Here is a 13,454-nt window from a genome sequence, read left to right on the forward strand (position 1 = left end):
TTCCCATTTTTTGGGAAAAAACGAATTTTTCACTGTATTTTGGCTAATTTCTTGGTCTCGTCCAGGGGAAACCACAAACTCTGGGTACCGTTAGAATCCCTAGGATGTTGGAAATAAAGGATGCAAATTTTGCGTGGATACCTTATGTGCACAAAAAGTTATGAAGGCCTAAGCGCGAACTACCCCAAATAGCCAAAAAAGGGCTCAGCACTGGGGGGGGGAAACGGCCCAGCAGCTAAGGGGTTAAATATAATTTTAATCACCAAAAAGGAAAACAGCAGCAAATGTGTTGCTATTATACAGTATTGCCAGCAAATGCTATGCTCTTTGATTTTCGGGCACACACACTGTGATATGCTTCTCCTGCTTCTCCTGTGGCAAAAATATTTGTCTTTAGTACATCTAGTGTTTTCAATCGAATGCACAGCTTTTTCAAAGTCACATACACTATTTTCTGAGGAGAGTAGTAATGCTTGTGTGTTCTGTAGCAGATCCTTAAGTGAAGCACAATAGAATTCCATGGCTCATTTCCAGGAAATGTATTTGGAGCACTGTGTAGTAAAGAAGACCCTTTAGTCACATTTTTCTGTAACAATCATAAGGTCTTCTGCCTTACACCTGCCCCCCACTTGGAGCACAAACTCACTGAATTAAATGCAAACAGTATCATCCATAGGTACTTCCAATTTTGTCAAATAAACCAAGGTACAATGACTTGCCTAGGGTCGCTCAATTTTGTTAACGAGGTCTTAGGCTGCTTAGCTACTTATCTACTCTGCCAACAACACAATATTTCTTTAGCTGTTGAATGTGAGTTCACCATATGAGGTGTATTAATGTTCTATGATAAGTTCCAGAAAACTAAACATAAGAAGGAAGGAAGGAAAAACAGATCTTAGGTTTATATATTGTATTATGGAACTATGCATCAAGAGAACTTTTGTCATATCTCTGGCCTTACTTGACTTAGCAAAACACTCAATATTCCAATTCAGAATTAAGGTTAGCAACCTTTTTACCCAACAGAACAACTATGAGTAGAAGAAAAGGTGGGGGGAACAGAAGCACAAGATCTCAAGCAATGTACCCTTCATGAAAATATCACCCAATGAAGCATTATTTTATTTAATTTACAAAATGTGTCCTCCTTGACCCTAAAACAGGAAGGTGTGCGCTACAAGCATTGGAGTTTCAACAGCCCCTAAAAAAATTGCCTCATGAAGGAACTGTTGAGCAATGGACTTCATGTCATTGTTATTCGTAACTCCGTGTGTTTGCCCTTCTTGTTCAGCAGTCATTACTCTTTGCTGTAGGACTTCAATGTCAGGTTCTGCTGAGACATGGGAGTTGATGTCCTCAAAGGCTTTCTACACCAAGTTCACCTTCACCTCAAACCACTGTGACCTTTTTCTGGAACATCTCATTGTGGCCAATCTCTAGTGGCAGATATCAGAGGGGAAAACTTCATTACACTTCCCGAAAGCGGTTTGTTCTCTTTGGAACATATCATCTCTTGGGTGTAGAGATGAGCCGAGTACTACTGGATGCTCCGCCACCAAAGATCCACTCCTCATCAGACAATGGACTAAACAAAATAAGAGTTCTCTACATTTGCCTCTGCAGATGTCTCAGCCTACGGACCTCAACACCATCACACTGGCCAACAGCAGACCCCCAGAGACTGGATCTACCAGCCAGGACTCATCATCACTTCCAAGCCCTGCAATGTCAGCCTTTGTATTATGATGGAAGGAGGTATCTGAAGCTCTGGTGTTGCTTTTGCATGCAGTGGGCGGAAACAGCTTCAGTCAGATACAGGACTACAGAATTTTCTGAAACTCAGTTTTGCCGGATACAAGAGGGCACCGCTCACCACGAATCAACTGCTCCACCACAAGCATCCATCCAAGAAGCGTAGTACAGAGAACGTGGCCAGACCGGAGCTTTATAAGAAAGTAGTCATCTTGGAGCTTGCTTGACTCCACCCGAAATGCAGTTTTTAATCAAAGACGAAGGTAGCAATGACAACAGTTTTGTTATTCAGTTCACCGATTGGTGAACTATTCATTTGAACCATCACATCCAATAGAAAGAAACTCATCAAAGACTTTTTAAGAGGTTGTGTTGAATTAAGCTTCTGTGAGCCAAGGGAAACACATTCAGTCCCTCAACCTCTTCTACACTTTATTTAAATCAATAGCATAGAAACAAGTTTCTGGTGTGTTATGCTGTCACTCTCATAGCTGATCAAACATGAATACATGTTTTTTTCTTTTTTAAGTACAGAAACTCCTGGTATCACAGGGCATATGGCAGAGGAAGGGTAACTGCACACAGAATGTGAGGGTAAGTGGGTAGTCTGATTGGACCTTGCAGGGTCCCCCTTATGTTTTTATAACACCACTGTTGCTGTAATGGGGCAGTTTTGTTTTAATTCAAAAGCCACATGCGCAAATTAATGTGCTTTATTCACTAGTTATGGACGTAGGGCTGGGTAGGAGAATGTTTTATGTTCTACAAATAAATGCCCCCTCTAAGTGTTCCAAAACTTTTCAATGCCTATATTATATTCAAAACAAATATACAAATCTGCAAAGGATTAGATTTCGGGGAAAACAGGGAATTACTGCAGTGCCTGTTTAGGGGTTGTAGGAAGCTGGCCCTGTATATACTATATCAAAATGAGAAATAGTGTGCACAGAGTCCAGGGGTTCCCCAGAGGGAAGACAGAGGCAAAAACAGATGATACTAATGCTCAATTGTGGTCGAGCAGATAGGCTTATCAGAGGGTAGTGTTAAGCATTTGTTGTACACACACAAGCAATAGAAGAAACACACACTCAATGACTTAACTCCAGACCAATAGGATTTTTATATAGAAAAATATGTTTTTGTTACTTTATTACTAGAACCACAAGATCCCGCTCAGAAGTAAATACTGTTACAGGTAAGTACTTAGCATAGACATCAATGTAACTTTGTTTCACTTTAGTCAACTAAGTTTTTAAGAAAACAGAGAATATCTCTTTCAAAAGTAGACAGTGCATTTTCTGAACAGTTCCTGGGGGAAGAAAATAAAGTCCAGTTTTAGAGGTAAGTACATGATTTACAGTTCCAGCCTCTGGGTTTTAGGTAGTCCGTCGTTGGGGGTTAAAGTTAACCCCAGACACCCAACACCAGCAACACGTGGCCGGTCGGGTGCAGAAGTCAAAGTTGAGCAATTTTAACGTGGGCTCCTATGGAGACAGGGGATACTCTGAATTTGGTCTACCAGCAGGTAAGTACCCGCGACTCGGAGGGCAGACCAGGGGGGTTCAAGGGAGCACTGTAGGGGCCCCAAGTAGGCACCAATCCCACACCCTCAGTGGCACTGGCGCGGCCAGGTGCAGGGTGCAAACAGAGCATCAGGTTTTCAATGAAACTCTATGAGGGGACCCAAGGGGTGACTCAGGTGCTGCCGGCGAGGTCTGGAGGGGGGGGGGAGGGGCAGAGTGGTTAGGACTCACACTTCTGGAGTAAGGTGGGAGTCCTTAATAAGCAGTTTCTTCTTCTTTTCTTTTAGACAGGGCTGCTGTCCACAGGAGTTTTTTGATCCACTATGATGCAGGCAGTACTCTGGAGGTTCTTCAGGGTCGCTGGACCTGCAAGATGCTTTGTTTTTCTCTTGCAGATTCTTTGAAGCAGGAGACAGGCCGGTAGGGCTGGGGCCAAGTCAGTTGTTGTCTCCTTTCCTTCTTTGCAGTGTTTTCAGCTCAGCAGTCCTTCTTGTGAGGTCGTCAGGAATCTAACGAGCTGGGTTCAGGGAGGCCCTTGAATACAAGATTTGGACGTGGTTTTAGGGGTCAGAGGGCAGTAGCCAATGGCTACTATCCCGGAGGGCGGCTACACCCTTTTCTGTGCCCACTCCCTTTGGGGAGGGGGGCACAAACCTAACCCTATTGTTCACTGTCCTCCAAACCAAGATGGAGGATTCTGCAGGGAAGGGGTCACCTCAGCTCAGGACACCTTAGGGGTGGTCCCAGCTGGCAGGGTTTGGGGGGTTCACTCCTCCATGCTTTCCCTAATTTTTCCACCGAACTTGCTGCCAAAAGTGGGGATTTGACTGGGTGGCTGGGCATCTCCACTAGCTGGAGTGCCCTGGGGCATTGTAACATGAAGCTTGAGCCTCTGAGGCTCACCGGTAGGTGTTACAGATCTTGCAGGGGGAGGTGTGAAGCACCTCCACCCAGTGCAGGCTTTGTTTCTGGCCACAGAGAGCACAACGGCTCTCACCCCAGGGGGTCAGAAACTCAACTCTCAGTGTCAGGCTGGCACAGACCAGTCAGTCCTGCACTGAAGACTGGGTAAAATACAGGGGGCAGCTCTAAGATTCCCTCTGTGTGCATTTTTTAATAAATCCCACACTGGCATTAGTGGGGGTTTATTGTGCTGAGAAGTTTGATGCCATTATGGAACTATATACTTAGTATGGCCACACTGCATTTACAATGTCTAAGAGTGTACTTAGACACTGTAGAGGCATATTGCTCACGCAGCTAGGTCGTCACCTGTGGTATAGTGCACTCTGCCTTAGGGCTGTAAGACCTGCTAGAGGGGTGACTTACATATGCCACAGGCAGTATTTTGTGGGCATGGCACCCTGAGTGGGATACCATGTCGACTTTGTCTTTTTCTCCCCACCAACACATACAATCTGCAATGCCAGTGTTCATGTGTTAGGTGAGGGATCCCTTAGGGTGGCACAACACTTGCTGCAGCCCTTAGGGACCTTCCCTGCTCTGTATGTTACTTCAAACCACTTCGCACACCATTAACAATCATGCACATCAAGCACACCACAATAAAAAAAAACTGCTTTGTGACAAATAGTACATACCTACAGTTGGTGTATAAAAACGTTGGGTGATCCAACTCTCAGGTTCTTGTGGAGGCAAGGTATGAACAAATTGGCGTGTAGCACTTGTCTCATTTTTAGCTACATCCTCGAGATAAAATGCTTGTTCTAAAAGTATTCGCCACTGTACCTGGGTACGACGATGCCTTTGAACTGCATAAATAACCTAGAAAGTGAGGGTTGACAAAAAACATGAAAAACAGAAATGAGCTGCGTTTCTTAGAATAATTTACACAAATATATGACTGAAGTCTGTGGTAATTTTGCCATAAAATAAATCTCGTAACAAACGGATACCTCCATTTTGAAATAGTTTTATCTCACCGAATCGTTTCAATTCTGGAAATGTATCACCTACCTCATTCCTTTGTCTTTTTGTTAACCGCCAAAAAGATATTGCTCACAAATCCTTTTTCTGACAATTCTATTGTTCCCTCACCCTGATGCTTCCTGTTCTCTCAAGAACTTTACTATTCTTGGCTTTTTTTCCTGCAGCAAAAAATCTACAAAATCTATGTGATAACCCTGTACCGTTTCTAATATCCAGGAATGTCTTGTGATTTTCTCACATTGTGTTGAAAACTGGACATGTCTACCACCAGTTTTACATGGGTAGATGAAAGCTTTTATTAAACATACCTAATCCTCCTCTAGGGCTTCTATCACCTCTCAAGCCTCTTGCTCTTCCTCTCTAGCATAAAGGAAAGAAAGTTCATGACAGCTGTCCAACATAGGGTCTATAATTCCCAGGGACTATAACCTTGTAAAATGTTTATATTATGAAAACGGTAATCTCCTGCTCATGGCAGGGGAACCGACCATGCATTCTCCCATCCCCATCAAAAACTTTCTTAATATCCCTTTGTACTTTTTGAATAGAATTAAAGAACAAGTTACTTACCTGCCGTAACGATTTATCTGGTAGAGACATATTCTAGTTGCAGATTCCTTACCTTAGAATTTCCACAGGCATCAGACAGAATCCAGAGATTTTTTTTTGAGCAGTACCCTTGCGGCCCGTCAGGTTGCGTCGGTCGACTCCACGTCAGTCGTTGGCGTCATGATGACATCGGGGTAGTATATAGGCACCGCCTCGGCATAGTGACGTCAGTTTCTTTTCACAACTTTCCACGCCAAAAAGCATAGCCATGAAGAACACTGAATATGGTGAGCCAAAACCAAGGCCCTGAAATGGAAATTCCTGCCCCTAGAAATCAGTTCACAAGCTGGAAGTATGGGTGGGTCGGTAAGGAATCTGCAACTAGAATATGTTTTACCAGATAAATCGTTACTAAAGGTAAGTAACTTGTTCATCTGATAGAGACTTCTAGTTGCATATTCCTTACCTTAGAATGTGTACCCAAGCAATACCATCCTTGATGGTGGGCTGCAAACCAAGATCGTACTAGGAAGTCCTGCAGGACCGAACAACCAAAGTAGCTGTCTCTGCAGACCAGACTGTCCAGGCAGTAATTCTTTGTAAGCGTGTGCAGGGATGCCCACGTTGCTGCTTGACAGATATCCTGGACAGGAACTCTGCATGCTAATGCTGTGGTAGCCGCATTTGCCCTGATGGAGTGAGCGTGCAAGCCCTCAGGGGGTTGGTTCTTAGCCAAAGCGTAGCACATTTTGATGCAAACTAGTACCCATCGAGAGATGGTATGCTTTTGCACCACCTTTCCTTTCTTTTAACCCACTAATCTAACGAGTTGATCGTCCACCCGGAAATCTTTGGTACGATTGAGGAAGAATGCCAACGTTCTTTTTGGATCCAGACGGTGGGGTCTCTCCTCTTTAATGAGAAGTATGTGGGGATACATAAAAAGTAGGCAAAGTGATGGACTGGCCTACATGAAAAGATGTGACAACTTTGGGAAGGAATGAGGCCCTCGTACAGAGCTCCACTTTGTCAGAGAAAGTAGATAAAAATGGGGGCTTTGAAGAAACAGCCTGAAGCTCACTCACTCTGCAAGCAGAGGCGATGGCAACAAGAAATGCAGTTTTCAGAGTAAGGAGATTTGTGTAAAGCTCAAAGAAGCACACATCAAATCAGTAAGAACAAGTTTGAGATCCCACTGAGGCATGATAAACGGAGTGGGAGGCAACTAATGGGAGAGCTCCTTAAGGAATCTACCCACAATAGGAGACTTAAAAAGAGAAGGCTAGTCTGGAAATCTAAGAAAGGCTGAGATAGCTGATAAGTAACCTTTAAGAAGGCCCAAAGCAGAGCCCTGTTGGGCTAAAGAGAGGATGAACAAAAGAACCTCAGGGAGAGGAGCAGAGAGAGGATCAACAGACTTGCTGGTACATCATGCCCTAATTTTTTGCCAACAACAGGTGTATACCGTTTCGGTGGAGGGACGCCTGGGTGCCAAGATAACATCACAGACTTCGGGCGGAAGGTCAAAAGCTGTGAAATGCCGCCGCTCAATCTCCACGCATGAAGGCGAAGATTGGATAGGTTCGGGTGTAGAACCGTCCCGTGTTGCTGTGACAGAAAATCCTCCCGAAGAGGCAGTCTGACTGGAGGATCTGTGGCCATGCTCATTAGCCCTGGATATCATACTCTCTGCGCCCAGTCCGAAGCCACAAGGATTACTTGGGCCCGGTCGTTCTTTATCTTCTTCAGAACTCTGGACAGAAGTGGTATAGGCGGGAAGCCGTAAAGGAGGCCTGTGTTCCACTACAGACAAAAAGCGTCACTGAGCAAGTGCCGCTTTGGAAACTCCAACACGCAAAACAGCTGACATTGCGTGTTCTCTACGGAGGCAGAGAGATCTAACCAAGGCTCTCCCCACTGCTGAAAGACACCTTGCGCCACCTCCAGATGGAGACGCTATTCGTGATAGTATATGCATCAATGGCTGAGTTCATCTGCTCTGGCGTTCGGAGAGCCCGCCAGATGTTGAATCACCAGGGTAATGCCCTGATGTGCCAGCCATGTCCAGAGGCGCAGAGCCTCTTGACAAAGAGTTCAGGACCCTACTCCACCCTGTTTGTTGCTGTACCATATGGCAGTAGTGTTGTTCATGAACATCTGCACCACTTTCCCTTTGAGAGAGGGAAGGAATGCCTTCAATGCAAGCCTGATCGCCCGGAGTTCCAGAAGACTGATGTGGAGTCCTGACTCCACCGGAGACCAGAGACCTCTGATCTCTGCCTCTCTCATGTGGCTGCACCATCCCAGGAGTGACGCATCTGTCACTACTGTCAGATCTGATTGGGGAAGGGAGCGGGTTCTGCCATTGACCCAAGCCAGATTCGAAAGCCACCACTGCAGATCTTTCGCAGTCCCCTTCGAGATCAGGACCATGTTGGAGCGATTTCCCTGATGCTGTGCCCACAGGAACTTCAAGTCCCACTGCAGAGCCCCCACATGCCATCTGGCATGTGCCACTAGCAGGATGCAGAAAGCCATGAGGCCCAGCAGCCTCAGAGTCGTTCTCACCGAAATCCAGGATAGAGGCTGAAACATCAGAATAATAGCCTGAATATCCTGGACTCACTTTTTGGGAGGATAGACCCGAAACTGCACTGTTTCCAGAACAGCTCTGATGAAAGGGAGCGTCTGAGAAGACGTGAGGTGGGACTTTGGCATGTTTATAGTGAACCCCAATGTGTGCAGAAGGTTCGCCGTAATCTGAAGGTAGGAGACAACTTTCTGGGCCGTGTCTGCCTTCAACAGCCAGTCGTTAAGGTAGGGAAAGACTGAAACCCCTAACCTGCACAGATGAGCTGCACCCACCGCCATCACTTTCGTGAACACCCGAGGGGTACTGGTAAGGCCGAAGAGGAGCACGGTAAATTGAAAGTGCTCGTGACCTACCACGAATTGTAGGTAGCGTCTGTGGGCAGGCAGGACAGGGATATGAAAATAGGCGTCCTACAAGCCCAACGCTACCATCCAGTCTCCTGGGTCCAAGGCAGACAAGACCTGAGCCAGAGCGAGCATTTTGAACTTCTCCTTCTTGAGGAAGAGATTGAGGGCCCGAAGGTCTATAATAGGACATAAGCCCTTGTCCTTTTTAGGCATTAGAAAGTAGCGGGAATAACAACCACAACCTACTTCTGGCACAGGTACCCTCCCTATGGCTCGATTGGTCAAGAGAGCCGCAACGTCCTCGCAGAGAAGTGCTAGATGATCCTCTAGTAAACAGCTATAAGATGGAGGCATGGCTGGTGGGGCAGTCTCGGAGGGGAGGGAGTAGCCGCTTTGGACGATCAGCAAAACCCACCTATCCGTAGTGATGGATTCCTAGTAGGGCAAGCAATGGAAAATCCTGCTGCCAACTAGTTTGAGATGGGGGTACAGACTAGGAAGGTTTGGAGGCTGCAGCAGGGACAGGGGTGGACTGGGCAGACCCCTGGTTAACTGTCCCACAAGCTTGTGAGATTCTGCGTCCCCCGGCCATGCAGACGCTGAGTAGAGTGGGTGGCAAGGTGGCTGGGAAAGGAATGTGAGAGGGAGCTCTTTCCTTGGCCACGAAAGGGGCGAAAGGCAGACTGTTGGGGATGAGGGGCGTAGAAAGGTCAAGGGATTGAGCCATAGCCAGGGACTCTTTGAACCTCTGAAGGCATGCAGTGTTCACTGACCGCAGCGCCAGACTGGAGGAAGAAAACATCTTCTTCCCAATTTGATCCAGTCTCTTTGATTCCCTATCCTGTTGAGTGAGTGGAAGGGAATGTGCCAGATGATGAGGATGCCTGGATAACAAGGCTCTCAGGCGTGGGGTGTTGAGACAGGAATTTAGGGTCGTTTGGGGCAGGCCGATGGTGGCGAGTGATTGTCCTATTCACAGCAGCCCCTGTGCTGGGTCTGGACCAAGAGGCCAGAAGGACATCAGTGAGGGCTTCATAGAAAGGAAAGAGGGGCTCCGAAGTGGAGGCCTTAGGCTGAAACACCTCTGTCAGAAGATTAGTCCTGACCGCTACAGTGGGCAGCTCGAGCCTAAGGACCTCAGGCCTCCCCCCTACTGACCACCATGGAGTAGGAGGCTCCCTCTGCCATGGACACGGTAGGAGGGTAAAGCATACCAGCGTCTGGAGGATCCAGATCACGGGCCTCGCCCAATTCCTGTGCCCAGTCCATGTTAGGGTCGTCCAGCTGGTATTCATAAGGGTCCAGCGACCCCTTCAATCCTTCCTCCTATTCGTACCCAAAGGAAACAGTGTCAGAATCCTACCTGGGGTCAGTAGCTCCCATCGAAGTCGGAAGCAGTGTCAGCCGATGTCGTTCTGACTCTGGGTCGTTGGGGATCAGGATTTGGTCGACATCGATCGTGGGCACAAACGACGTCAGGAGCGTCGACAACCTAGCCAGCGCCAGTGAAGATTGCGATGGTGCGGTAGGCGTGGGCATGGATCTGGTAGCGGATCCGGAAGGGCCCTCGGAGGCTGAGGCCGAAGCCACCGTCGCAGAACCTGAAGGATTCAAACCCCCAGGCCTCGAAGGTGCTGCAGAGAGGTCGGACTGCCCAAATATGAGGTGCATGGTCTCATAAAATTCTTTTAATTGGGCAGGGGTCGCTCCAGCTCCCAGAAACTCGGGGAGGTGTGGGGCAGACGCTGAAATAGGACAGAGCCTTGTAGCGTCGACACTCCCACATCGCATCAGTCGAGCTACACACACTAAAATCAAAGACTGCCTACGCTTCTTTGATTTCATTGTATTTTTACCCAGGAGACCCAAAGACTTTGAGGACGACGAGTGGTGGTGACTCTGCGAATGGTTTCAAGACCTTCCTCTCCAGTGAGACCAGGATTGATGCGGAGTCGAGTACCGGGCCGCCATGAGATTTAGGGACTGCTCCCTCAAAGCCTTTGGGTGCATAGCCCAGCACTCGGAGCATGACTTCAGGTCGTGGTGGTGCTACAAACACGACAAACAGATCCAATGCGGATCCATCACCAACATGATGCAGTGACAGACCTTGCAAGGTTTGAAAGCGGTCTTCGGGGACATCCTTGCTGCACCAAAAGTCACTACAAAACTCGACAAAAGTGTTGAATTCAGTCAAAAAATGACTCTTGACATTCAATGTGTGGAGTGCTCTCAATGAATTGCAATCTGGTTATAGGAAGACGACTGGGAGTTCTAAGGTTTGGTTGACCTGGAAGCGTGGTACCAGCTGTGAAGCTGGGGGATTTTGCAATTTATAGAGTGGCAAACATGTTTACCTGTGGGGTGACTCAATGTTGGAGGTATCTGTGAATAACCTGGGGGTGCAGCTCCCACTTATGGACTTGTTGATGCACCCTGCTGAGCAGGTCTACAAAGTTGCTGCCCACCTCCGGGAGATGCCTAACCATGAGGTGAATATTGTGGCAGAGTGTCCATTGGCAAATACCCTAGGATAAGTGAGGGAGAGGAGGAGAGTGTGTGCTGCCCTGCTTCTGTAAATGGTGGTCATGTTTTCTGTCTTGATGAGGACCACTTTGTGCCGATTTACTTTGAAAAAGACTTTCCATTCCAAACACTTGATGCTGAAACCCTGTTGTTGAGAGGGTCATACTCCCGGAACAGCCCTGTTGTTGAGGTGCATGCCTCAGAATGTGAGAAAGGTATATGTGGTAGTGGTCACTTGCAATACTAGGTCAACAAAAGGCCTGCCCTGCAACGAGTTGTTGTCATCCCATTAGAGTGAGCAGTGTGCCTTGGCCTGTACTAACACTCAGTCTTCCCTGTAACGCTCTGCTTGAGACCACTGAGTCACAAGGCACTTTTGGAGGAAGCTGGACATTAAATCTTGCATGAGGAACAATGGTAATGCAAGAGGCCATGATTTCTAGAAGGCACGACAGTCCATACTGTGAGATGCCAATTGGGCTAAAAACATGGAGCAGGTGTGGAAAGGCAGCGACTCTCAAACTGGGCTAAGTTTTCCCCATAACTGCATCAAATAAGGACCCTCAGAAGGGTTGGATTTGAAGAGGCTGCAGGTGGGAAGTGGTAACATTTACAGTAAAGCTGAGGCTTTGGCTCAGGAACACCATTGCTAGAAAACTAAGCTTGGTGCTGCTCTTGATTAACCAAATATCGAGGTAGGGAAATATATGAATGCCCTCCCTTTGCAAATGTGCAGCCACCAATTGCTAGGCACTTTGTAAACACCCTTTTGAGCCATGCTGACCCAAAAAGGAGGTACTCCTAAGCACGTAGTATTATCCAATTTCACAAAACTAACGTACCATCAATGAGCAGGGTGGATGGGGATGTGGAAATAGGTGTCCTTGAGATTGATAGCTCTTATTAATTCTTCCTATTGAAGGAAGAGAGTGACAGAATATTTCACTTGAAAGCTCTGCAGTATGACAGGATGTTACAGTTGAGGGGTCTCAAATCAAGGATGGGCCTGAGAGAGCTGTCCTTCTTGGTAATGGGAGTAGGAAGAGTATACGCCGCTCCCCTGGGGTTTCCGGGCACCCCCCTCTATAGTGCCCTTTTGTTGAAGGGCATGCATTTCTTCCTGCAGTAGGGAGAGATGTTCTTTGCTGTGTGTGTATGGCACAATATTTTGTGAGGTGTTGTATGTAGTTTGAGGTAACAGCCATGTTGATTACCGCTAGGACAGTGATTTCCTCACAGCGAGAATAAATTACGTATATTTTCCCCAAAAGAGGACATGTGATTAAGAGGGAGGCAGGGTAAGTCACTGTTTGGAGATGATAGCTCCCTTGCTGGACTCACTTTTGACCTACACTTGTTGTTACCCAAGTAGAAGGCCCCGTTGTACCCCTTCTCAGCTTGCTAATGGTAAGTCTGCTGTTGCCTCTTGTCAGAGTAGGATTGTTCTTAGGTCCCTTTCTGAGTTGCTGCCTACAAAAGGAGCCCCTGTATGGAGTGGTCTGACACTCCAACTGCAGTTTAACTACCTTTTTGAGTATCTTCAACACCTCATCAAACTGGGGCCCAAAAAGGTGCTCCCCATTGAACAGGAAGTTGATGAGGTGCTGCTGGACCTCGGGCTTGAACCTGCAAATTTGGAGCCAGGCATTGCATCTGAGTAGGACACAGGCATTGCTGTCCCTAGAGTCTGTTTCTGCAGCACCCAATGCATAGAGGATTCTGGAATGGTTGATGACTATGCCCTCACTGGTAACTACAAACTATGATCAATGTCGAAATGCATTGGAATGTGAAGAAATTAATGTTAAGTGGGTGGTTAAACCTATTACATTCTGCACTATTAGCACAGTGTGAAATGCTGGCAAAATGTTTTTTTCAGTGAGTTATGGATTTACAACAGGTCACAATATTACAAAACTGTAGCCACTATCACCTCCATAACATTTTCTAAGGTATCTTCTGCTTCTGATTTCTGCTTTCCAATGCTTTCCGTACCACTCTGGGAACTCCTTATGGCGCTCTTGCATCTCCTCCCACTGTAGCCCATCATATAATGACAGGTGTGCCATCAAATTGGCTATCCATCAATGGGTTGCCACTCCAACTGCCACTCTCATGCCTGCTGTGTCTATCTTTGTAATTGCCAGTGGCCTGGGCAGAGTAGTGCTTGCGAGCGGTAGTTGATCCTGCCCCTTAATATATGTTTGGTTATTA

At 46.9% G+C, this 13,454-nt stretch overlaps 1 protein-coding gene across 1 annotated transcript in view; it reads right to left on the bottom strand.

The window, feature by feature from the left end:
• Window positions 1-13,454, bottom strand: part of LMBRD2 (LMBR1 domain containing 2) — a 214,498-nt gene that overhangs the window by 106,852 nt on the left and 94,192 nt on the right. Inside the window, exon 9 of the mRNA XM_069220991.1 lies at window positions 4,877-5,060. Coding sequence (XP_069077092.1) covers window positions 4,877-5,060 — 184 coding nt within the window. The remainder of the gene's footprint in view (window positions 1-4,876; window positions 5,061-13,454) is intronic.

Source organism: Pleurodeles waltl, chromosome 1_1, assembly GCF_031143425.1.
Source record: "Pleurodeles waltl isolate 20211129_DDA chromosome 1_1, aPleWal1.hap1.20221129, whole genome shotgun sequence".
Lineage (NCBI taxonomy): Eukaryota > Metazoa > Chordata > Amphibia > Caudata > Salamandridae > Pleurodeles > Pleurodeles waltl.